Below are 27,338 nucleotides of genomic sequence, written 5' to 3'. Positions count from 1 at the left end.
AGCTTGTATTTCGCTAACCAATAACAGTGCAGAGGTGCGTCGCCCCCAAAATTTGGCAATGTCAGTGTTCTCCGCTGTTTTCTACCGGGGAGGAGAGGAGGGGGGTGAGGGCACTGGGGGCCCTTCTAAACCAGAAACCACACAGGCTGGGCCAGGCTACAGATCTATAATCTCACAATGTGACACTAGCTGTCACAGACTCACAACGCAATGTGTCGATGCATTGAACAATCATACAGACGTATAATGAGGTATAAAACGGTGCTTATATCATTATTTTTAGTAAATCTGAGCACTTCTTTCACCACTGCACCGCCACCAGTTTATACTCAAATCCACACCAAACAAGACTGCACCATGCACACCCCATCATATTCCCGTCATCTTTAATCCCCTCACCCCTTTCCCCTTCTAATCCAGTGTAAATGTCATGTACCAGCAACAGACAAAGGGCCAGAGGTGCTTATTAGACCAGAAAGAGGTCCTGCATTTAGCTCCACTACAACATGAGAAAATACATATATTTTTCCTAATCCTATATGTCAGGGGTTTTCAATTTATTTTGACCCAGGGACCACCGTCCTGACTAACCACCTGACACAATAGTGGTGGGGGTTTATGCACCATTCCATGGGTTAAGCTTAGCCACTATTGCAGGCTATGGCCTGCAATTAAGGCATGAGCTGGACAAAAGAAATCTATAGTTTTCAAAGGTATTTTTGTTGGATACAGGCACAATTGAATGCATCAACTACCCCAAGTCCTCTATCTAGCAAATACAAGTAAAAGTAAAATTCAAAATCACACGTGATGTGTGTGAAGTGATGGGCGCCCACTGTATTTATATCAGCCACATAAGGTCTTATAATCATTTAGTGCTCTAAACAAACATTAAGTCCATAGACTTGGCTGGCTCTAAAGTGCTCTCTAAAGTGTTCTAAACACATATTGTAATATCCTCAGAGCCATAGGACCACACAGACCATAGGAACATAATTTATAGTTTTAGTTTTACGTTTGTACCAAGCTGAGAACCCATCATCAAAACATAGGAAGGCACCCAGGGTGCCGGCCTGATTCCGGCGAGCCGCCCGCGTCCGAAACGGTTGAGTAATGACAGAGTTACCGTGTGGGGGTCCCTCTACTGTACCCTGTACTGTACTGTACTGTACTGGCACACCCGAAATCACCATATATACAGTTAATATGTGCGTGTGTGTTTGTCTGTGTGTTAGGTTGCGCACAGGTGGTGAAAAACAACCATGCTGTTTTCATCATAGACATATATCTATGGTTTTCGTGCTCAGACACACCCACCCACCCAGCCAGGAACCCACCCACACACATACTGTAGCTCCGTAAGGGAGTGGTTGCGCCACTCAAAAATGTGGCCAGGGACCAACTGCAATACCACAGATAGCCACCGGATGTTCGGCATAAAAGTGGTGAGCGACTCCACGCTCTGTATAAATAAATATCTGTTTGGATCTGTTTCACATGTCTTATTTGCTTGCTCTGTTGGGAAATATTTGATGAATTGCCAAAGTATCCAAACCCAACCAAGCCCAGGGGATCCGTTAATGGGATGTTTTCATGAATAACATGAACTGAGATCTCCATCTTTTAGCAAGTCGCGGAGGGAACAGAGACAGAGGCATAACATTTAAAATACCTTTAATCATTATTGGATAAGCTTTTGTATAGTTTGCATCCAGCATAATATAATTCTCAACATGAATGAACATATTCAATCACTGTATTTCATCTGCATTTTACAAAGAAAAATATTCCTCTCTGGAAACATTGCATAACAAAATCATGTGTTGTTAAAATAAATCCTTTTTTCCCCACTTACACAGTCAAACATTATGTCCACTGATCTGTGCATTGCATTGCATTGTCCATTCCTCATACTATGTACACCCTGTGTTCAGTTTCTATTCACTTGCAGTTCTTTGAGCCACATGAACTTGGGCACATGCAGGGAGAGTGGCATAAATAAGAGTATCAATGAAAGGAAAAACTGGTCTTAATGGCTCTTTTCTTTAATGACCCATCAGGTGCTTTGAGACCCACGTCAGTGCAGGCAAAGTTTGTGTGTGTGTGTGTGTGTGTGTGTGTGTGTGTGTGTGTGTGTGTGTGTGTGTGTGTGTGTGTGTGTGTGTGTGTGCGTGTGTGTGTGTGTGTGTGTGTGTGTGTGTGTGTGTGTGTGTGTGTGTGTGTGTGTGTGTGTGCGCGTGTGCGTGTGCATGCAAGCACAATTGTGAGTAAAGGAAAAACAGCATGACTCTGGTGGTGGAAGCTTCCTTTCAGTTCCACCACTCAGCTTTCTATGAGCCCCTCCTCATTCTATCAAGGGACACGCAATTAGCCTTTCTTCTAGAGCCACTCAAACAAGCCCCAGTTTCAGCCACTGGTGAGTAAAGAGCCTCTTTGCACCAACTCAGCTGACTGTTAGAGAGTGTGGCTGAGCTTTCTAATGGGCAGATGGGCACACTTGAGATGGCAGACTGCCTGGCAGGATGGGAAAACTGGCAGCTTTAGTGATATACTGTTGGTAATAGTAAAATTACCATTTACATTTATGCACTAGTTAAAAAGTAAAGCAAAACTCAACTTAAAACAATATAAAAGTTTTATTGGAGAGATTGTTATCATGATACGAATAAAGATTTTAAGGAACCAAGATTGCCCTGACTGTTTATGCGCATAAAATGATTTCAAAGGCTGGTTATTATTAAGTTACTTTATTTCTGTCATGTGATTACATAATCCAGTGATTGTTCGCATTGTTTTTGCTGGCCATCAGTGGTGAAGCCTCGTTGGTCTCATTGTCATGGCATTATCTTATCTGCAGTTGTTCATAATCATGCTGTCTGTCTAAAGCCCAGAATGACAGGCTGCTTGGCAGGATTTTATGCAATGGATCTAGCATATTGTCACCTCTATAATCTTTATGCAATGGATCTAGCATATTGTCACCTCTTAGTATAATCTTTCAATTAGTCTCAAATCATATTCTGGACATATGTGAATTATGTGTTGGAGCTGAAAATCACTAGTCACAGTCGCATTTCCATTGTTGATTATATATTCACATGTCTTCCTACAATTTTAAATAGATCAGTGGTTCCCAAACTTAAAGGGGTTCCAAATGAACCCTTACAAGTCTGTAAACTCTTGAGAGTTATGGGGCTTAATTCTCAAAACATTTGAGAACCACTGACATAGAAAACACATGCACACACAGTGAATCAATCACTGAGCCTAGGATATGTCTGCTTTCAAAGACTGCTCCTACAGATACAGCACTTCTTGGCACCTACATCCTGAGTGTAAAATGAACCCAAAGGATTTCTCAGTGTAGTGTCAGACTGTGTGTTTTTATTTTCATGTGATTTTGATGTGAATCACTGGTGAGTCTGTTTTAACAATGTGTAAATTATCTTTTAAGACCATTTCTGTGCGTGAATTGTGCATGGATGTGCAAAGTGAAGAAACATTACAACAGCAGAACATATACTATAGCTTGATCTAATGTGTTTCTCAGCTTTGCTCCCCACACTGAAAGTGGTAAAGTAGCTTTTTCCATATGGCTAAACTAATCTGGAAAGAAAGCCACAAACTGTGGGAGCAGACGCTCTGGCACGCAATCACGTTTTACAGCCAACACATATGTTAAATAAGGAACCAGACTCCATGTCTACACTCATGGTTGGCAAACTCCAAAAATGGATGGATGCTCTCTTTAGTTTTACTGAGAGTATTGGGTGTGTGTGAGAGAGAGGGGGGGGGGGGGGGGGGTCAAAACAAAAAAGAGATATTAGTTAATTATGTATTACTGGTCCATGAGGGAATGTAACATTTAAAATGTCTGGTTTTCGCATAGTTTCCTTCTCCTGCCTCCAGAGTCAGCCTGGAGTCACTAGTTACTGTGGTGCCATCTTTTTAGTGCAGCCTCAAATGTGCAGGCATTGTGAATGCATAGTAGTGTGTGCATGCTGGCACTGGGTGCGTGTTTCCATGAAGCCAGTGTTGTGATGGAGAAGAAGAACCAAATAAAGTGAGGGGAGCAGTATAGAGAAGAAACAAAAAGGAATAAAGGAAGATGATGCTCCACTCTTATTTTGGCCTGTAATACCCAATACAGTCTGAATAATAATAATCACAAGGAGTGGCAGTCAGTTGAGACTTTACACATAGGACCACCTCAACTTCAAACAACAGCATCATCATCATTGTCTTTGTTGCTTTACTGAGTTGTAAAGTATGCCAAAAGTATTGTAATCAGTTAACGTTCCTTTCCAGAGTACAATGGACCATGTTGACCTTTATGCTAAAAGGGACTTTTGAAAAAACGGAATCAGGGCTGTTGATGAGGGAGAACTGTAATAGCGGGAGTGCTAAGTGGCCTAACAAAGTTCATAGCCTGAAATGTCAGCTTTTTAAAAGGTCATCACATGTAGGAAGGAACATAAACCGCTACATTTTAAGAGGTTGCATGTTTTCTTCTGGCAATCGTACAATAAATAAATAAAATTATAGAAACTTATTATGAACTGTGGTCTCCCCTATTATACCAAATACAGCATCTCCCATTCTAAATATGACAGTTAAATATGAGCAAGCCCACGGTGAATGAGTTGAAAACTCATGAAAACCTTTGGGATTTTTCTGCTCGTATCCACAACTGACAGACCAGCTGTGCACAGGCAGGCAGTCTCTCTGTCTCTCTCACTCTCTCTCTCCACACACACACGCACGCACACGCACCCACGCGCCAGCATCCATTACCCTCTCTCTGTCAGTAGTCTAGTCTTAGCAACCCGCTGTCTTGAAGAGCAGACATTATTAGCTTTCAGTGGCTTTTCTATGTGTAGAGAGCCTTTTGATTTAAGCCAAGTATAAAGTATTCCAGGAATATTGCTTTTCTTCTCTGATAGTATTAAATCTATCACACTTTTGTCTCACGAGTCAACCAATAAAGCTCTCAGCACAGCTATAGGGCATGCAATGTCCACCCAGTCACACTAACACATTTTTTACCACTCAACACTCACATGGTACGAGTACACAGAGTGTGGGTCTATTGATTTAGACACGCAAGCAGAGGCAAATAAATCAACAACTGTCATATAAAAAAACAAGATTATCGTAACAACAGTGCAGTCATCTTGGGAGAGAAAATACAGGCTTATGCAGGTTAGGTTTACACCAATCAGGCACAACATTTGCTCTCAAATATAAATCTAACACAGGTTACTGTAATCATCAGAAAAGAACAATAACACTTAGGTCTTGCCAGCTACAACCATTCACAACTAGTACCTGATGCACAGTAGCTGTACTGCAGGGTCACTGAATATACAATATTGCAATTGGTCGGTTAAGTACTGTAGGTATTAGCTCCACAAAGACACAGGTGCATACAGTGGGTACATTCTGAATGAGAGAAATGTATTGTTACTATCTTCACTTCTAATATGTCATCTGCTCCTGGTCAAATTAATAGAAATGGCAGAGAAACACTAAGGACACTGTGGCTCACAGATTTCACGACGATACCCTGGCATTTAATTTCAGGGTTGCACAACGTCTGCTATTACTTTATTGAGTAATACTACCTATGAATATTCACATTAATGGTTCAATTGTAATCTTTTAAATTTAAAGATACATTTTCACTTATGACATCAGTGGGATTGATTGTGGAAAGCACTGGCCGTGAACTTTGGAGATTAGGTTCTATTCATATTGAAGAGCTCTAGTTATACATATTGTATATTTACTGTAGCTTTCTTCCTGAATAAATGTCTTGTAAAGTTTAGTAATAGTTTTAAACAAATGTCCACCAACACAATACAAATCAGAAGAGATGTTTTGGCTATCCAGCAAGTGGTAGACGTGATTATTATAACAGATCTTAACACTGTGCTTTATTTGTAAGGGTGAACTCACACTATGAGAGTTCTTGAGTTAATCTAGAAAATATAATATATAATCAGGGAGTGTTGAGATAGACCCTGAGAAACTATGATAATGGGATCTTTTTTTAAATTTATAATCTACTGTACTTTTCTGTGAGGCCATCTATTTTGGCTATATGGTCAACGTTCTGTAATGTGCATTTACACTAATACTGACATCATCAATGTTTTATATAACATTAGTCCAGTCCCAGGATTGAAACTACAAAATAAAAATACTATGCTCTCTGACTCAGCTGTGCATTTGAAAACAGCTGTTCAATTCCATCACAAACTTTCACTTGAGTTTTTTTTACATTATAGAGTGTGGTCAATAGCGGCTTTACCCTTCTTACAAAAAAGTCACATCCTCTTGTGACTGCACCCACCGCCAGTGTGCATCATACTCCAGGTGCATTTTCCCATTTCTTTTGCAGCTCTCCAGGTCGATCTTCCCATTCTTGTAGGACTTAGGTTTTGGACTCTGTTTTTTCCCCGACTTGTCATTGAGACGGGGCCGGGTTGTGTCAGAACCACCACCTATCTGCTTGGTTGCTTTCTCCAGGACACCATTAGTCTTAACTGCCTGTGAAAGGCCATTGTCCTTGTTGGCTGGGAATCCCTTCTCCCTCTCTGTTGCCTTAGTCCAAATGGTAGCTTCTAGCTTAGAACCCTCAGACTTCTGCAGAGAGCCGCCAGGTACAGCTGATTTCCCAGGTGCTGCAGCACGTGTAGCGACTGCAGAGATATTGCCGGCGGTCCCTGGACCAGCTTTCACCTCCATCCCACTTCCGACCGCGACACCAGGACCGAGGATCGCCCCTTCTCCGACCTCACTCACCCCAGGCAGGCCCTCAGTTCCAGACTTAGACCCTGACCCAGATCCGGCTCCGACCCCAGCTCCTGCAACCGCATCCCCGGTGCCTCCCCCTGTCCGGCCTGCACCGGCTGCCTCGGAGGCTGGCGGAGCGGAGGAGCAGATGACAGACTCGGAGCTGGAGGGGCAGTACTCATCCATGTCATCCGCCAGGGTATCCAGGTAGCTGCCAATGGAGACATTGTCCAGCTTGTCATTGTCGTGCAGGCTGCTCCAGGAGCCTCTCCAGGAGGTGTCTGGCCCCTCTCCCAGGCTGTACTGACTGCTGGTCAAGCTGCTGCACCGGCTGGTCAGGGTGCTGCGTTCCTCCATCAGCCACTTGACCGCCTCGATGCCCTCGTGGACGGTCAGCAGCTGCTGCAGGATCTTCACATCCACGGAGCGCAGGTGTGCCTGTGGAGAAATGGAAAGGAGCAAAATGGTGAGATTAGAGAGCGGAAAAATAACTTTTTATTTAAGGTGTAGAGTGAAAATAGAGAGTACCAATTACAGTTGCAACTCAGGTCTGTTTTGCTAGAGGGTTTAAGTGGTAAAATGACTTATTCTGATTTGATGGGTTACAGTTTAGAGTACTTTGGTGCCCACACATTGTATCCGATGTTCAGAGCCACCTACTTTGCTGGGGGAGCAGGGGGGGCTGGTGACATTAAATGCTATGGATGTATAATCGCATCTCTTCATATTAAACAAATGTATGGATGAATTACTGTCTCCAGAGCATTGCTATGAATGGAAATGTCATGTTTCTATGAATACAATACAGATCCATTGGAATTCACATTTAGCCTGGAGTCCAGGCTGATTTGCTACGTTTTTTTTTTGCTCACTTCACTATTCAGTCTCGCCAGCTGCAGGGTCCTATTTGACTCGGATTTAAATTACGCAAGCAAGTCAGGTAGTGACATAAGTTTTACATGGGAAAACACTGGAGATTACTTTGGGGGTCACGGCGTGATACGATTGAGAACCACTGCAATAACAACACATACAATAGTGACAGGTACAAGACTTATGTAGGTGGAAGTAAAGATAAGGGGGGAAATGGAGAAAACGCACCATGGCTTACAGTATACTAAGCACTATGCCAGATCTTTTGCTTAGTTGCTCTCCGTTTGTAGGTCAGCTATCAATGCTATAGTCAAAGATGTGTGTGCGTTTATGAGTTGCGTGGTGGAAATAAATGTAAGTACTAGGAATCCAAAATAACAGCCACTGCACAGAATACATTAGCAGAGCAGCCTGCAGGAAAGAGCAGGGGCCAGGAGGTGATATATGGAACTGACATTCAAGGTTTAGCATGATGATATCCATCCCCTCTCTCCTGTCTGTCTGTCTTTCAGTCCCCTCAAAACACACACACACACACACACACACACACACACACACACACACACAACCTAGCCTACTTATCTATTTGTCTGTCTCCTGCCCCCATCTCATTTTCTCTGTCTCTCTTTCTCGCAAGCTCCAACAAAGTGGATTGGCTATGATTGCTGGCCTGGCCCCAGGGGACAGCACAATAGCTGCCAACTGGACATGGACACACTGCACAATCTTAAAATTCAACTCAGATTATTTTGCATTAAGTGCCAATCTGGGGGCTTCCGCAGCCCTGAGCACACTAAAGAAACCAGTGCACCACAGGATTTTCTCTGAATGTTTCATTGCCAGATGATTTGTGATAATGACTGCTGGAGAAGATGATACGATACTATGCATTTGCACATGTCATTGTGCTTCAGTTTTATGCTTCATTCACCAGTCCTGTTGGGAAGTGAATTGAACCTGACACAATCGCCTTTATCCAAGGTGCTTTACATAGTGCATTACATTCAACCATTCACACACACACACACACACACACACACACACACACACACACACACACACACACACACACGATAATATCAACAAATCGATTAAAACCAATCTTAATCTTATACTTTGTCACACGCATTGTGAGCTTCTAGAGCTTCTATTTTCAGTTTAAAATGTTTTGACAATGTTCAAAATAACATACGGTATATAGATAGACTATTAGTCAATTGTTTTACTAAATTATTGATTATTCTTTAGAATCAATTAAATTGATTAGTTCGATTAACTATTTCACCACTATAGTTTGAGCTATTGTCAATGGGAGTAATGAGCTAATTGTAGAGAGTGAATAGAACTGTCACTCAGCCAAAGACCTTTGCCCTCCGACCTTTAGCTGTCTTAAACGTACCTTTCTTATTTCCTGTATGGCTTCTTCTGACCCTCGAGGTCAAATCAATGAACTAGTGGAGACTCAAGAGGAACCTTATTCGATGCCATCGTACTGTTTATCTCCGACTATCTGCAAATAGTTAGTGCCATTAGCATTGTCCAGTGGAACAACACACCAATATAGATGTAGCAGTTACGTCTCTGTCAACTCAATGTGTATCATTATTGTTCCAAACAATACGATCAGAGAACCCATATTCCATTATGGAGTAAGGAAAGCATGCTAATGCTAATGCTAATGCTAATGCTAATGCTAATGAACAGTGTTCAACACTAATTGTCCGTCCAGTATAGCTGGAGGGATTGAAACCAAAGCTTGGATAACAGTTTTCTACTTGTTTTACTTGTTTCTAAGCTGAGAAAGTGACCCCTTGATTTCTCTTATACCCATTATTTTTGTGCTTTCTGTAATGTTAATACATGCACGCACGCACGCACATGCACACACACACACCATGGCACCACAATCCTGTCCAACGGCGGGATAAGCCTTGGTGACCATCCAGAAGAGGAGATGAGGCAGAAAGTCAGGGTGTTCTCAGCAGAGCTAGTTTAGACGGAGGGAATGGCATGAGGCGCCTGCTAAATGAGGTGAGAGATCTGCTGATGCCAAAGTCACACTGTATGCTTCAGTACAATCAATTACACTGGCAGGCTCAGCTCTCAAACCACAATACTGAACTGATTTAAAAGGTGGTGGTGAGCACATAGAATGGGGGAAAATAGACAGAGTCAATGTGACTGTCGTGATGTCACCTATATTGGTTTGTGTACTCTGATTTTGAAGCCTTGAGCTAATTGACCGTCGCCATATTGGATATAGGACAATGCCATCATGTATCCTTGCAGCCACAAGTGAGAGTCAGTGACCATACTAGGATGAGAGGCTTGAGCTAGGCAGTGTTGAGGCATGACATCACCCATGTGGATGTGACTTCAACCACTCCTTAGTCTACCCATCAGGCAGCATATCCATGATTTCTGCATAAAAGGTCCATAGACTTGGCTGCCACATGACATCACAGGACACACACACACACACACACAAAGCCAAGCAGGTATTGGAGGGGCTAGTGCCCCTAAAAAAGCTGAAAAATGGAGTTAGCTGGTTTCTGCCCGACAGCTAGGATATACTAATAAAAACTTTTTTTTTTTCAAATAAATTATTGTTTGACACAGAACCAAATGTTTTATGGCCATGATTCACCAGGAGCTTGGATGGCTTGTTTCCAGGCCTCCAGGCTTTTTAAAAAGGCAAGGCCTTTTGAGGGAGAGGATAAAATAGGGGATAGAAATCAATCAGATTAAAAGCAAAACTAATGGTTTTGCACCCAGACTGGACTATTGCATGGGTGAAATTGACTCTATTTTATCTCTCTCTATGATGGTCTGATGTCACACACAACAGAAATAATTTGTGCTGACGTCAACCGGCATCAAGATATCAGGTTTGTCCCATCCATCCATCCTTAAGTTCCAACAATTCATCAAATCATCCATCCATCCATCCGTCCATCCAGCAACAGACAACAAGCACAACTTTGTTTGCCTGCGTGTTGCTGTAAATAGCGAGGCCTCCTGGGGTGTGGTAGAGTCAGGGGTTGGGCTCAGGACTGAGGTTTGAGGTTTGGGCTGGCAACGGCTGAGTGTCTAATGAGGACGGTAGTAAATATACTACTGTGTCTCAGTCAGCTAGCGCTGAGGTGGCACACGCTGACAAAGCCGTGGCTAGTCTGTGGAATCTGCTGCTGCTGAGCTAGTTGCATTTACGTAATGACTTTTACTTTTAATGCTAGACATTTTTATCTCAGCTGTAATGGGTAGTGTTTTTACCTTGTAAAATACAGTAAGATGGAATATTGTTATAGAACATTGCCTAGGAGGAGAGAAATAGACAGTTTTCCATGGTTGCATCAAAAAAACAACTATTGAACTGCGGAGTTTGTTTGCTGATACAATCTATTTAACACATTAACCTGTCTTCTGCTGATCCAAGGCCTCACTAATCGCTACAGTATGTGCCCTGTTTACAAGCAGTATTTAGCTTAGCTTGTACTACTTGAATTGACATGGTGTACATCAGCATGTTTTTGCAGGTAATAACACCCATCCAAGTAGAAAGCAGCGCTGAAATGAATCATGTACTGTATACGGTGGTATACACTTTGACATGACAATGATCCATAACTGCATTAGAACATTGTCATAATGTGGTTTCATAATAATAAAGGTGTTGTGTATGAGAATTCCAAGTGTGCCCACATCAGCATGTCCCTTGTATTCATACATCCCTTGTATTTAAATACATACTGTAAGGCCACCATGGTAAAAGATATTTACACCACACAGAACAAAACAAATATTTACAAAACAATATTATTGTTTTGCCTCATTTTCACAGGTTTATGACTGCTATTTACATGGTCAATGACATGCCAATGTTTTTTTTCCTCTCTCCCTTGGCCTGCCACACGCATGTCAAGCGACTTTGAGTAATACGTTCCAGATATTATTGCGACCAGGCATAGGTCGCAGATTACTATGAAAACCTGCAAAACCTGTCAGTCAGTCTAGTCCGTAAATCAGTCAGTCAGTCCGTCGTGCCACCATATATGGCCGTCAGTCTGTTACGCCTTGTGACACGTCACGCCACCATATATGGCTGTCAGTCCGTCATGCCTCGTGACACGCTCCATATATAGCCGTCTCCATATATGAAGATCACGACACTGACCTCATCAAACCCTGGATAGTCATACTGGGTCACCACCTAAATCTGCATATATGTAGCCGGCCAGCAACCCTACCTCTGACCTCAAACCCTTAGATCTCCATATATATGGAGTTGACCTGTTCTGACATTCGATATGTTGATCCATCCCCACTAGTCCTTCCTCTTCAAGGTCTCCCTTATAACTGATACCTGTCCATTCAAACTCTAGTCTAGACAGTTATTAGCACACAGAAGCCGGCGAACTAGAGAACTAGAGTTCCCAACAGGCCCGAAAATTAAGACCTGGCCCTACCTGGGCCCTGATCAAACCCTGTGCACTCAAGACAGTGATCCCACTGCCATCCTTAAATCTCCATATATAGAGCTGACCTGTTCTGACATTACATATGTTGATCTGACCTCATCAAACCCTGTACACTCGACACGCTCCATATATAATATGACCAGACCTCATCAAACCCTGTACACTCAAGACACTGCCCCCGCTGCCACCCTTAGATCTCCATATATGGAGCTGACCTGTTCTGACAATCCATATGTTGATCTGACCTCATCAAACCCTGTACACTCAAGACACACTCCATATAGGGCCAGTACAGAATTAATTCCATATGTTGATCTGACCCCCATGCCTTCCCCAGCAGTCTGCCGTCACCCAGGCGGATGCGTGCACGTGCGTCTTACTGGTTATTATTATCTACAGTTTTTCAATTGTGTCCCAACTAGTGATGTTGTTGTGAATGTATTTCATATCTGCTGTCAGAAAAGTCAGTTATGAAGAGCTTGAAGAGCCAGCTTCAAGCATATATACTATACAAAATTATTATTATGCAGGTATCCAGCATGTATTATACTGCGGCTGTTCAAAGAGATTTGTCGCTGTAAAAGCTGGTTTTCTGAATTAAAAAACACCCTTATTTTCAGATTGACAACCACGCAGTCTTGGAATACATAAAACTCATGGTTAAGACATTGTAAAAACGAAAGGACCATGTCCATAATGTGGGTTATGCAGTTTCCATGCAACAGCAGTGATATGGGGGTTGACGTATGGACCATAGGGCCTTGAGCACTGAGACTCATGCATCTTTAACCATTTTTTCTGCCAACAAAACAAAGCCAAACTGATCAGCTTTCCTATTCCGGAGTCAGGCCAAACAGCTCCCGGCTAATGTGTGGGATTCTGGAAAACTCATTTTCCTGCTTCTCACATACAGCACCACAGATTATTTTGAGTGGTGCAACCACTCCAAGGAACAGCAATGTCCGTGTTGTTCACCTATGTATGTGTTCACCCAGTGACGGATTAACCCCTCTCAAGGCCCTGGCGCTTCACCAAATCAAAAGGCCCCTACTGATTCAGCCAATTAATTAATTAATTAATTAACATGCATGCGTTTAGCGCATATCCACTACTGCCTGCGCTGCCCGCAGACACACAAGACACATCAGGCACTGCCGCACTGGGCACAGCCTTTCCAACTTCAGTCTGCTAAACTATCTGCAATTTCCCCGAAAAATAATTAGCCTGTATCTACAAGCTCCATTAGCAGGCAGCAGCATGTTTTGTCTAAATTGTCTTTGTGGCCAACAAATGTAGCTACATTTGCAAACAGTGCTGTTGACCATGTTGTTACATGGTCCATATAACATGTGTGCACCAACAGACAATGCCAATATGCTATATTAACATTAGAACGTTTTAAAGACAGATTAATTATTGACGACAATGCAACCTGTGGGTCCAACGTCACTGAAAACGTTCATAATGGCAATTAAATTAATTTACTCACGAGTGCTGAAATCGTGAAATGGAGGATGTAAGAACACACTTTTGTTGTATTAGAGCAGGGTAAATATGAAGTTTTGCGCCAAGGTCTTGTTTATATTCCTCTTTACATAGGCTGTATGTTATTGTCGCAATTTGGTCCGTCTGAGATCTGACTGAGGGGGCCTTCCTGGGCGAGGGGGCTTCTGACGGCGTCGCTTACTCGCTTCCCCTCTGTCAGAGGTGGAAGCGACGCGCAGCCGTCGGGAACCCCCCCAAACCGACTGCCCCCCCCCCCCTCCAGAAAACTGCTACAGAAACTGTCAGACGAAGACCAAAAACACTAGCGGCGTAGCGGGGGTTCCTATGTTGCGTTATATTTTTCGAAAGAAGCAACAGCTGTACCTATAGTCTCGTACCGGGCCCTGCAAGCTTCGGGCCCTGGCGCTTAAGCTCCACCTAGTTCCATTGTTAGTCCGGCTCTGTGTTCACCTATGTATGAGCACGAGTATGACTATTAGTACCAGTAGGGGCGCTGTTGTGCCAAACAGAGAGAGAGATAGTGCTGTACTGTTGCCTGCTAATGAGAGAGAGAGAGAGAGAGAGAGAGAGAAGAGGGGGGGGGGAGAGAGGGAAGTTGCACCACTCAGTTCACACGGGTGTGTTTTTTTTTCAAGGACCCAGTTTGACATGCTTAGGCCTCACAGTCTACAGTGTAGACTGGGATCACAGTCTACACACTGTAAAGTGTACACTGGGATCGTCAGTGTTCATTTCACTCTAAAAGCATAATACAAATAAAAAAATTGATCTATAAGGGTGCATTTGGTTCCATTTGTACACTGACAGAGTTACATATGGGGTCTATTTGATTCCAAACTATCAATCATTTAGTTGGGGTCAGGTCAAGGACCACCAGGGTTGCCAAGATATTCCAAGCTATAACTGTGCGCATGTGTGCACTGCAGATTACAGTAGGTGTGGAGATGTACAGTATTGTGTACTGTGTTGCACATACAGTAACTGTTTACTGTACTGTATAGCCACTGTGTTCAACAAATGTTACTGTATAATGTACAGTACAGTCGGTGGTATTATACACCCTCCAGACAGTGTCACACCACTGCAATGGAAACATCAGTGCTGTGGACAGTATGGAGTATGGAATAAACGTGTTCTCAGACTGTGGACAGTATGTGTTCTCTTCCATCTGGTCTGATCTGATACAGAACAAACCAGAAGAATTTCAGAGTGTGCCAGGAGAATTTTCTCCTTTTGATCTGTGTGTGCGTGTGCGTGTGTGTGCGTGTGCGTGTGTGTGTGTGTGTGTGTGTGTGTGTGTGTGTGTGTGTGTGTGTGTGTGTGCATGCTTGCGTGTTTGTGTTTGTATTTGCACAAGCGCGCAAACATGCCTCTTTGTCTTTATATGGTGCAAATAAAAGGCATAATCTGGTTGTGCTTTCCGAGCAAAATGCATTCTAGTGTTTAGCCTGCAGCATCAACAGATATGGTGTGTTATATACATGGTTAGGAATATTTATCATCAGACATGACTCATTTCCTGCTGATACAAGCCTTTATCTGTGCCACCAGGGAAGGAAACAGGATTAAAGGATGATCTTCTTGGCACACAGTGCAAATCAGATTTTCATGCTCAATGTGGCACTTACGTTATACGGAAAACAAGTATTTCTCAGGGATAACTGCATTTTCCTGGTGGCTTCAACTGATGAAGATAACAAGGGATGCAACATTATATGCCATGCCCTGGTACATACATGACATGCCAGGAATATGCGGAACAATAAATAGCTTACAGGTCAGGGTAAATCTGGCACACGTTGTTAGATATAACGTGTGAACGTGTGTGTGTGTGTGTGTGTACACAGTCCAATCAGTGACTCTCCCATGGTGAGATACCAGCTTCACAATGTCACGCTGCTAATAAATAGGCTCTGTGACGAGACAGCACAACACAACATCACTGCCTTTGGGAATGGAACACATTATACACCACCATGACGCATGCATGCAAACACACACACACACACACACACACACACACATATGCTGTGCGAGTGTTACAATGTACCCTTACAGGTCCATTTGAACACTCTCAGGGTTAAATGAACACTTAGGGTTTCACTGTGTGTTGCCGTTCTCTGTATCTTCACCTTCCCTGTCTATCACATCTCTGTCAACATACTGTATGCCGTGTATGGTGTCCTTGGCAAGCTTTCTCTCCGGTCACATTAGACAGCAGACGGCTGTGTTCCATCTGTGTGTCCTACTCCATCTGTCTGACTTCACTTCTGAATGCTGGGCAGCTTCAATTCACACTGTTAGTGTCAGACAGTGATGTCTATTGTGTATATTGTTTTAGTGCATATTGCTCCCTTGCTGCCATGTTGGTTACGGTAATTGTCTCCACCAGGCCGAAGGCATGGGGAGAGAGTATGTTTTTCACTCCGTCCGTGTGTGTGTGAGTCCGTGAGTCTGTGTGTCCGTCCGTCCGTCTGTGTACAGCTAATCTCCGGCACCGTTAACCCGATCGATGCCAAATTTTGCACACACACACTCCCTGGATGCCAACTATGAACCTTTGCCCCAAATTTTCCAGAACGGCCTGTTATAGCGCCACCAGGAGGCCGATTTTTTATATTACTCCTCCAGATTCTGTCCAAAAATCACACAAATCGTTACACAGTATCTCTATAGTCATGTGTTCAAGACGGATCTGTCCGATATTTCATATTCCATCCTACTGTAATTGGCTAACATTGGCTTTCAAAGGTTGTAGGACTGGCCCGTTTTGAACAAAAAGCCACAAATCATGAACGCAGTGTGCAATTTACGTGAAATCTTTCACAGACTTTCCTACTAGGTTGAGGAATATATCCCACCCTTTTCACATTGGACTTATATATGTACACACACACTCACAGCTGTACACAGACGGACGTTATAGCACCACCAACAGGTGGATTTTTGCAAAACACATTTTTGGAACAAAATGCCTCAAAAAGAGAGAGAGAGAGAGAGAGAGTAGTGACTCATACTGTAGGCCTACTAGTAGCAACACCTCTGCATTCAGCCTCTTTCAGCCTGTGGATGCTACTGCAGGTGGTGAAAAACTATAGATTATTTTGTATATGTCTCAGGCTGTAGTTGGCATATGACTGTGTGTGTGTCTGTGCGTGTGCATGCGTGTGTGTTTGTGCACGGCTGTGTGCAGCATAGATGTCTGCAGGAGATAGCTCTAATCTATCTCCCACATATACACAGGCTGTAATACTATTTACAATGCACATCTGTCCTCCGTTCAGCTTTCTTTCTGTTACATCATGTTAGGTCATACTCTCTACATGCCAGAGAGAGAGAGAGAGAGAGAGAGAGATAGATAGAGAGATTATAGGCTGTATGTCTGACCTATGTGACAGACGAGACAGGCTAGATAGGACAAGTTGTCCCACTAATTAAACACACTCACTAATTCAATCAAGTCTCTTTTTCTCTCTCTCTCTCTCTCTCTCTCTCTCTCTGTCGGTGTCTGATAATGCCTACAAATTTAAGTAACCGATTTCACTTCCACACTCTGATGATAGAATTAGAAGAGAAGCACATTCCTACACGTCACAGATGCTGTGTGTGATTTAGGGATGCACCGATATGAAAATTAGTGGCTGATACCAATACCGAAAATAACAATTTAGCCGATAGCCGATACTGATACCAATATGTTTATTTACTTTTTGTTGTTTGTATTTCCCCCTTTTGTGCCAGGAAATAAATACATCTTCAATACAATAAATAAATGTTCAGAATATACAACTTGGTATAGGCTGCAGATAACCAACAATGCAAAGTGTATGATTATCAACAGATAGATATCTGCTACTGCCATCGTTAATGACAGTTTTATTTGCCGATACCGATATTGACTGATAGCGGGAGATATTGGCTGATACCAGTATAGTACATACATCAGTGCATCCACAGTGTGAATGTGTTCCCTTCACTGGCTATCTGTTGCTGCCTACAGTTAATTAAAATTCAAAACACTGGTGGTGACCTACAAGGCAATCAAGGGCATGCTACCCCCTATACCTTCAGGATATAATCCTACACCTATTCCTGCACATTTTGATCAGCTAACACAGGACGTCTGTACTAGCTCCTGTCCCTAAAACACCCAGACCAACGCTCCAAGCATCCTAGACTATTTTATCCTAGGCTCCCAAGCCATGGAATGACCTCCCCCTCATCAGGACTGCAGACTGACTCACTCCCCATTTTCCGCCGCAGTATGAAAACACTTCTTCAGACTCTACTGTCTGTAACCCCTATAGCACTTCAGACTCTACTGTAACCCCTATAGCACTTCAGACTCTACTGTAACCCCTATAGCACTTCTCATTCCTTGTATCCCTATTCCCTACTTGTCACCTAGGCCTATGTTTCAAGGCCTAGTTTGTGCAGTTACTTTGTAGCACTTCATTGTTTTCTTTGAACTCTACATGACAATTTTGGCTATACCCTGTCATTTGTTGACATTTTACAGTACGTTGCTCTGGATAAGAAAACTGTAGTGAAACCATTGACCATGTCATATCTTGGTCAATGGTTCCTGCTCTGTTTCCTGGGATAATGGCATGTTTATACAGCCTACTGCATGCAGCATCACTCTCCCTCAGGCCCTGAAACCAACCACAACTTGTGGTGATGTGCAATGCAATGTGTATCTATTTCCATGTAAACTCATGTTGATTTCTAGATGTTTGAATCCAAGTCTAAAATAAGTGAAAATTAGTTTTAGGGGTGAAGATTGAAAGCTTTGTTTTGGTAGGTCGTTTTGCAGCAGTATCCTGTCTTAACTTAACTGTCACATAACCACAGACTGTGCACACGCTTGCATTTACCACTGGAATGCATGACATCTGTGAACACACACAAGGGGAAAAACAACCCCAAAGCAGTGTTTTTTCTCCAGACCTCCTCTGTGGTGGGTCAATGTAAACAAGACAGACAGGCCAGTGAGACAAATCTATGGCACACATCATGTCCACTGATTAGGCTTTCAGTGTTGATTTGATTTCACAAAATAAAATATTCTCAAGAATCATTGCTATTCCAAATCTTGACAATGTACAGTACACATATTATGGTTTAACCACTAGCTTAATTATATTGGTAATTAATAGCAGTCAGTGTTGAGCAATAGAGAAAATATAATTAAATTATTATTATGATTGGTGAGTGAATTAATTAACCTTTAGGCTACAGCAGGCCCTGCTGTGATGACCAGCTCTTTTCGAGAAATCCAACGCAACAAAGCCAGCCACCTGCCTCTGTACGCACGAGGCGCAGAGCTGAATTATTGACAGGTTGTTTTGTAAAAAGGTCGATGCATGCATGCATTGCCTCTCTCAACGACCAACCGTTTTTTTCCTCAACCGTGCGTGCTATCAATATCGTATCGTCTCACGTTTCACTCACATGCACCCACGCTCCTTAGAGTATAATAACTCTATGCCACGCTCCCCCCCCTCTCTCTCTCTGTAACTCTCTCACACACACGCGCACGCGAGCTAGCGTTACGTAAATCACTCAGACTCTCACCATCTCGAGTTTTAATTTCCTGATCTTTTCATCCAGGCTCTTCTTTCCCGTTTCGCGTTCTTTGGCGTCGTGCACGGGGAGCTGCAGCTTGGCGTCTCCGCGCTGCGAGGACACCTCTTCCCGCATGCACTTGAGCAAACCTTCGGGGGTCTTCCGTCCGATTTTCACTTCTATATCTTTCAAATCTGGGATGGTTTCGTTGTTGGCGCTGCCTTCATCCATTATTGTATTGCGCCGTTAATCGAATCTAGATATGCAGTAGACTTATTTTAATGAAAGTCCTCGTATTTTAAGCTGCAAGTGTCACCCCTGACAGCATCCTCTGGTATGGAGTTGGAATGCACCAGGCGACCAGGGAGGGAGGGAGAACATATAGCAACGGGCTCCTCGCACCAGGGCATACATTCAACAAAAAATGTCCAGATACCATAACAAAATACTTGAGTGGAATTTACGAAATACCGTTAAGTTGATTGAGGTCCCACTATTAAAGTAGCCTATCAGCTGATCTGATGCGCGCATCAACTGCATGGAGACATGGAATCACGAGAATCCACTATTCCGTGACTTTTTGATTGAAATCCCTCCAAAGAAAAAACATAGTTTATGATTCCATCCGTTTGATTCAGATCCCTCTGGTCCAGAATAAGATGGACATGTCTTGGTCAACGCACGGTTATCCTTCCATAATGCTACATGATTGCGGAGACCAAGAGAGGCAAGAGCTCCCATGCAGACGCAGATTCCACCTGCATGATGACAGCAAACAACAACCGCAGTCAGTGAGAGCTGAGCGGAGCGCACAACTTGTCCACCGTAATGGCTATAATATTCCGGCCCACTGGTAGCTGCATCCAGCATGTTACATACCGCCTACTGTCAGAGACCAAGTCAGGCACAGACTTTCCCCTCACTGTATATGTTTCTTTTCTCTTTTTGCTTCCTTTATGATGAATTCCTGTTCTGTTCTTTAACTATATAGAAGTGTCTATTTGTAGGCTACATCTCTAATTGTTTTGATGAATTGAACAAGGTGGACCCTGTTGTAAACAAGTGTAATGCTTAATTAGGTCGTCCACTCACAGTTAACAGTCTTTGTATTGAGTTTGTGCTTGAAATGTACTGTAATTCTGCAAACTGTTAATACATATTTCAATCAATCAAACTAGTAGTTATTAGTTAAACAGTTTATGATCTGAGCTGGCACTATATCACTTTCTTTAGCTGGCTGGCTGCCCCCCTTTTTAAACACAAACGTTTATGTTTTGATTATCCAGCTCACCTAGCCTAAATTTACATGTTGAGGATGGACATTAATTACAACAGAAAGAATATATAATTATTATATATATAAACAGTATCAGTAAATAAATACAGTATATGTAGTGCATATCATCCACAAGGAAGGTGTGATTAGTTATCATTCACGATCAGGCTGTGGCAGTTCAGCCTGCCACTGAGACTGAATGGTTTGAATTATTATTTATTGTGTATGTTGCAGAGAATTATATTATTTTGGGCTGTGTATGTATATGGGTTGATGCTTGATTGTTAATTGCTTGTTGTCTCCATGGTAGGGAGCAACTATCAGCCGTGGGGTGTGGGGAACATACCAACAATATGAGGGTTTGTTTAGAGCACCCTACTTTCTCATTGTTTAGATGATATGGTTAATTGATTGAATAATAAGTGATGTATAATAATATGTGATGAATAATATGTGTTGTCCCTGGACATTATGAAGTACTGGTGTAATTGTGGAAGCAATTCAGGGTGGTGTGTTCCAGTGGGAGGGGCTTAGCCTTATTATGTAGGGAGGCCTCCCACTGCCTGGCAGTCAAAGTAGGACTGTGGAGGTGTCTTGTGTGAATGAAAACAAACAGAATCTCTGCATTACTGCCTGGAGGTTATTTTCTATATATTCTCCTGGTTTTCATACTACCCACACTAGGCAAGTGTGACATTTGGTGGCAGTGGTGGGATCATGTCCACCTGGAAGAAGGTTCCCATGGTGGGCCTACTGCAGAGACAACAGATGGTTTCTCTGCATTATGTCCTGCTCATACAGTCGCTTGAGATAAAGAGACGCAGATTAAGATGGCTTGTCATGTATTGAGGATGCCAAACGAAAGGTTACCCAAGGTTGCCTTGAGATGGACCCCAATTGGGAAAAGAAAGAGAGGCAGACCAAAGAACACCTGGCGAAGGACTGTGATAAGGAGATGGGTCTTACCTGGGACGAAGCACAGGCCATAGCATGAGACACGATTCAGTGGTAGTGTATGATTGCGGCCTTATGCCCCAACCGGGACGAAAAGGATAAGTAAAGTAAGTATGTCTTGCTCAATGTAACAAAAACTGTCAAAAAGAGATTATTTCCATTTTAAAAGAAAAGAAAAAGAAAAGAAAGATTTTTTTTTTCTCAAGACAGATGGAGACACGCCGATATGTCTGAGCATTGACAGTGAATGGATGCATTATTTGTTTGTTAATAACTGTAGGGAAAGTTTCTCATCCTTTAGTTTACCATCATCCCCAGGACAACCTATGCCAACGACAATCAACAATCAAAACTAAACTGTACTACCCTGCACAAAAATGTTAAAAATGAACAAAATATATTTTGTATCTTTGGAAGAACTGAAATGGAAGTCTTAACGAACAAATTAAGTTCAGGGAAAGTTTAACCAGATAAGAAGCAAATGGAAAAAATATCATGCTGCTCATCAGGTTCAGTAAATGATGGGAGACTGCAACAAGCCTTTCCATGCTTTAATCTGCAGTCAGTGGGGGCCTGTGGGGAGTTGGAAGGATGTTTAGCAGTGTGAGCACTCACTCAGAGTGCCACAGAGAGGCTGAGTGCTTAAGAGATGCTGCAATAAAAGACAATAAAATACTGCACAGCAGTAGCATTAGCCAACAGTGGTGATCAGCACAGAGAGATACTGGGTTTTCCGCGCTCTACGCACTTACTTGATGATCAGTAACAACTCGTCATTCACAGTTGGTATCAGGTCAGTGTTGATAGTAAATGACAAAAATGTATACCATATGGATCAGATTAATTAAATACTAAAAGGATCATAAAACAGGCTTTAGCTACTCGGAGTGGCAGAAATGTGGTGATGATTGTGGACTGGAGGCCCCTAGTTAGTGAGATGGAAATGGGTCAGGGGATCTAGATTTTCTTGTGGGCTACAAAATTAGGAAAATTAACCAATATTTGATATTTGTTCAGTAACAAAAAAACTGTAAAAACGTGTTTCTTTAAAGTCAATTCCTAATGTCGATCAGATTATATTAAATTCCCCTGACCGGAATGGGCTGAATGCATTCAAGTTTTTATATGTTCTTTTGTATTCTCTGTCACATCTCATAAAGGGGCCCAAAGATCCTAGCTAAGCTTCTGTCAATGTCACTTTCATGACCTGTGGAATTGTGGATGCAGGCAGGGAGGAAAGCTAAGAGTTCCTTACACTTGATGGCTAATTGTTTGCCATTTAAATTCTGACAAAGATCTGGATTAAATTAGACTGAAACCTGCTGTAAAAGCTATAGGTTATTTGGTCATGCAGTGTCATTTTCATACCTTACTAGTACATAGTTGTGCATATGCCCTGGTTAAACTCTAATTATAATACGCTGACAATGCTATGTGTCAGGAATCAAGACAGCATCCGTTATCACAACCATTAATAACTGGGTTAACTAGGGCTTAGCATGACAGCTTCAGAACCTTTAACAGTGGGATACATATACTAATCCCTCTCCATAGGGGAATGTTGCTAAAGCCCTTAGGGATTATTGGAGGTTAACACCTCAATGTCTTTGTTTTGGCCCATGTCTCCTGGAATGTACAATGTATTAATCAGTAGCCTATATTATAGCCTCTGCTGAAATGCTACTTAATTCTCAGCAGATGTTTATACTGTAGCTGCATGTACAGTATGAGGATGCCATTTTTATGTTTTCATCTAATCATATTCTACCTCGATAATATGCATGAATGCCATGGCAACTGTTGTGCAGCTCAGCTACACTGCGAATATCTGCCCACACAAAGTAATGCCAGTTGTGGAAATATCATGTTGAGGATATGAGACAATGCTATCAGAGCTACAGTTTTGCCTCCTAAAGCAGACACAAAACACAGATACTGTAAAGATAGATAGAAGTACATTTTGTTTTAATAAAATTATACAGACTGACAGATAGATAAGATAAAGGAAAGACAAAGAGAAACCCTTAATTGTTATGAAAGTTCTACTTTAGCTCCACTTACAGTAAAGCTTTATTTGAATTTAAAAAAAAATAGCAGACCTACAAGCTCATAGCTTGTAGATCTGCTATTTTTAAAATAGCAGACCTACAAGCTCATAGCTTGTAGATCTGCTATTTTTCAATAGCTAAAGCATAACATAACACCAAAAGGGGTTCCCGCCCAAAATGGGTTAAAATCATATAGAAAGAAACGGGAGAAAAACATTAAACAGAAGGGAAAACGCAGCACACCAATTGGCTCACATTTTCCAGTTAAGTGATGTGAGGGAAAGCACTTGTTCATGAGTTCTGTCTGTGCTTGACAATCCAATCACATGGCTGACCAAAGGTCTCTGGCGTTGAGGTCAGTAGGCTACCAAGTAAAAACAGTTTAGGGCTTAATTGGACAGGCAAAGTCACAGGCATGGAAATATTGAGGTTAAATGTTAAAGTTTCACATCTCAGCTATGTCTGCAGAGTCAGACTAAAAATGATTCATGTTAATACTATAAATCAGTATAAGGTATGGAATAGAAACCAAACCCAGTGAAATCAATATTATGTCAGATGTCTAGACATACTACAGTATGTGCAGGAAAAAGACCATATCGAATGACAACGATGAAAGGCTTGAGACACCAGACTGCCAGAGTGAGTCACCTTAAAAGAGCCCTTTCTGTTCATGTGACTACAGTATGTGTATCAAAAGAGAATATATTTCATACTATCCTCTTCTTGGATACAGGAACTCTCCACGCACTTCTTTCTTTCTTTCTTTCTTTCTTTCTTTCAAAAAAGAAGATCCCCATGCCTTCGGCCTGGTGGAGAAAATTGGAGTATTGTGGTCTTTACAATGAAAGATATTCAGTATCTGACAGTAGAATGGGAAAAAGAAATTGACTCACATATTCAAGAAGGGAAATTTAGAAAATACAGACCAAGAATCGGAATGGATGGGAATACCAGGGCTTTCAAAACAAAACAGCAAAGCAACAAAGCTATTGGTTTTGATAGCACATCATCCTACCTGGAGGGGAGAGAACAGATAGTGGAGGTGAACGGAACACTGTCGTCGTCCCCCCCCCCCCCCCCCCTCCCAGCGAGCTGTGGCGTTCCACAAGGAAGCTTACTAGGGCCTTTACTGTTCCTAATATATGTAAACGACATGACATCAGCTTGTGACTGCAACTTGTTCCTGTTCGCAGATGACTCGGCACTGCTGGTATCGGACAGGAACAAACTGCAGGTTGAAAAGACCCTCAGCTCTGAACTCGGTAGAATCTGCACCTGGCTCGCTGATAACAAACTATCCTTACACCTGGGAAAAACTGAATCCATTCTCTTCGGATCAAATAGTAATCTCAGCAAGGCAGATGGCTTCTTGGTTAGAGTGGGTGGCAATATTATCACACGAAAAGATGAAATTACCTACCTAGGTTCCATCCTGGAGGCTAATCTTTCCGGTGATAAAATGACCACCAACGTAATCAAAAAAGTCAATCAAAGAACAAGATTCCTTTACAGGATCTCCTCACTGGTCAACAAAAACACCTTGAAGACCTTAACAGGAGCCCTCGTACAAGGTTTCTTTGACTATGCATGCACCTCTTGGTACCACAGCACCTCAAAGGCCCTGAAAACAAGGCTCCAGACCTCCCAAAACAAACTGGTCAGGCTCCTACTTGGCCTCACCCCCCGAACCCACCCCACCCCTGCCCACTTTGACAGGCTGGAATGGCTTAGGGTCGACGACAGAGTACAGCATCTTGCAATGGGTCTGGTCCACAAGATTCGATACACCACCAAGATACCCATGTACCTGTCTAAATACTTCCTTAATGTAAACGAAGTCCACACCCACAACACCAGAGGGAGTGCAACAAACCATGTACAACCCAGATTCGGCACAAACAATGGACTAAATTATTTTTGCTCCTATGCCACCAAAATGTGGAACGCCCTACCAACAGTCATTAAGACATGTGAATCCCTTGACTCCTTCAAAACCACTCTCAAAGGGCACCTACGGACGGCTGCAATTCGAAACTGGCCCCCGTAAAATCTGAATCCCCCTCACTGTATAATGTTTTTCTTCCCTGTATGTTTCTTGCTTTTTATGATGAATTCCTGTTCTGTTCTTTAACTATATAGAAGTGTTTTTGTACATCTCTAAATGTTTTGATGAATTGAACATGGTGGACCCTGTAATGCTTAATTGGGTCGTCCACTCACAGTTAACAGTCTTTGTATTGAGTTTGTGCTTGAAATGTACTGTAATTCTGCAAACTGTTAAGTATTTCAATCAATCAATGCTTATACTCATACACTGGCTATATGTCACGCATGTACTGTATGCCATCTACTCGCGAGTCGCAACCCATAAAAATTGGTCTGCGAGCCACATTATGGGTCCCGACCCCCGACCCACTGTGAAACAGTGATTTAGATCATGACATCTAGATAGTAGATACTGATGGAAGCGATCCATGCTGATCTGAATACCTGCTCTGAGTATGTCTCTTTTGATCTTTGATGTTCTCTCTACAAATCTTCAGTTGACAAGACACAACTGATTGGCAATGTAAAAAACAACAATCATGATAAATGCTGATGTTACTTTTTTATATTTGAAAGTGATTGAACATAGAAATGTAGCTTGACATAAACATTCTATCCAGCTAAGTGATGTTGACTTATACTTTTAACTACTATAAACATTACAACATCGCATTGCTGTGCATAGCTGTTCACACAGAGCCTGATGAGTCACATTCCTCCACTGTCTTTTGGGCAAAAAGGTGAAGGTGGGTGGTTGGGTGGGGTTTGGGTGGGGGTAGTAATGATGTCCAAGTCCAGACATTATTATATTGTAATTTTATGAAAAAAGCATTTCAGTAAGTAATTAGGCTAATTAAAAAAATGTTTATTGTTTTTACAATATATATATATATTTTTTTTAATATATTTTTAAATTGTAGGCGACGTAAAAATATTCACTCGCAGCCCATAAACATGTTATGTTGTTTGGTGAAACACTTGAGGACAGATTGTCAGATTGGGAAATACAGTCGCACTATTCCACTCCCAGTCACCTCCATGCTTAACCAGTTTTACCTGTATGCACCAGGATGACAACAAGCCGAGTCAGTCACTCCTTGCCAGCTCAGTACCGCCAACACTGGACCGAACAAGACGTGGCCGTGGAGGTGTATAGGTTTGTCCCCGCTTTGATCTCTCAATCTCTAGGTCTTTGATACAAAGTGTGGACCTATACGGATGAGACAGCTAGCATTTTGCGGTAACTTTGATTTGGTTTATTTTATTTTCTTCCAAAGGAGCATAGGCTGACACCATGGAGGGAGACAGTACAGAGGACATCGAGTCTCTCATAGATGACATGGAGTACATCCCCGGTCACTTCCACCTGGACCTCAACCTCAACTGTGACCCTGTGGGGCCGGGTGAGCTGCGGCGTAGGGACACCCACCTGAAGCAGGAGAGCCTGCGGGCCGAGCTGGAGGCAGAGACGGGCTTCCTGCAGTACGCTGTCCGCAATCTGCTGGGGCTTCTGGCCTTCCACCTAGACCAGCTGGACACTGCCGAGGAAACATTCAGGTAACCATACATCACACTAAACTCTGAGGGTGTACAAACGTGGCTCTTGGAGTTACAAATGGATAACATTATAGGCTAACTCAGAGGATTTAGCTGTGCAGTATAGAGCATGCAGACTGTTCATTTTAAGGTATTGCCTTCTATGCTTCTAGACGAGCCTAGACCAGTGGTTCTCAAAGCTATTCATCAAGGACTCCCAGTTTAGTATGCATTGATCCACTGATGCACTGA

At 42.5% G+C, this 27,338-nt stretch overlaps 2 protein-coding genes across 3 annotated transcripts in view; one reads left to right on the top strand and one right to left on the bottom strand.

The window, feature by feature from the left end:
• Positions 1 to 27,338, top strand: part of ttc22 (tetratricopeptide repeat domain 22) — a 50,302-nt gene that overhangs the window by 15,410 nt on the left and 7,554 nt on the right. Inside the window, exons 3-4 of one of the 2 annotated variants that reach the window (XM_080769759.1) lie at positions 26,620 to 26,706; positions 26,828 to 27,107. In XM_080769759.1, coding sequence (XP_080625885.1) covers positions 26,845 to 27,107 — 263 coding nt within the window. In that variant the 5' untranslated portion in view covers positions 26,620 to 26,706; positions 26,828 to 26,844. Of the gene's footprint in view, positions 1 to 26,418; positions 26,707 to 26,827; positions 27,108 to 27,338 lie in introns of those variants that run through there. The other variant, XM_080769760.1, reaches the window with a different exon arrangement.
• On the bottom strand, positions 1,658 to 20,003 carry lurap1 (leucine rich adaptor protein 1). The gene is made up of 2 exons (XM_080770338.1): positions 19,233 to 20,003; positions 1,658 to 7,236 (listed from the first exon to the last, which is right to left on the bottom strand). Exons 1-2 carry the CDS (start codon positions 19,452 to 19,454, stop codon positions 6,319 to 6,321), a joined length of 1,140 nt encoding a protein of 379 aa, XP_080626464.1. The 5' UTR covers positions 19,455 to 20,003; the 3' UTR covers positions 1,658 to 6,318.

The sequence above is a fragment of the Protomyctophum bolini genome (assembly GCF_963924005.1).
Source record: "Protomyctophum bolini genome assembly, chromosome: 8".
Taxonomy (NCBI): Eukaryota; Metazoa; Chordata; class Actinopteri; order Myctophiformes; family Myctophidae; genus Protomyctophum; species Protomyctophum bolini.
This window is presented reverse-complemented; position numbering and strand designations above follow the sequence as displayed.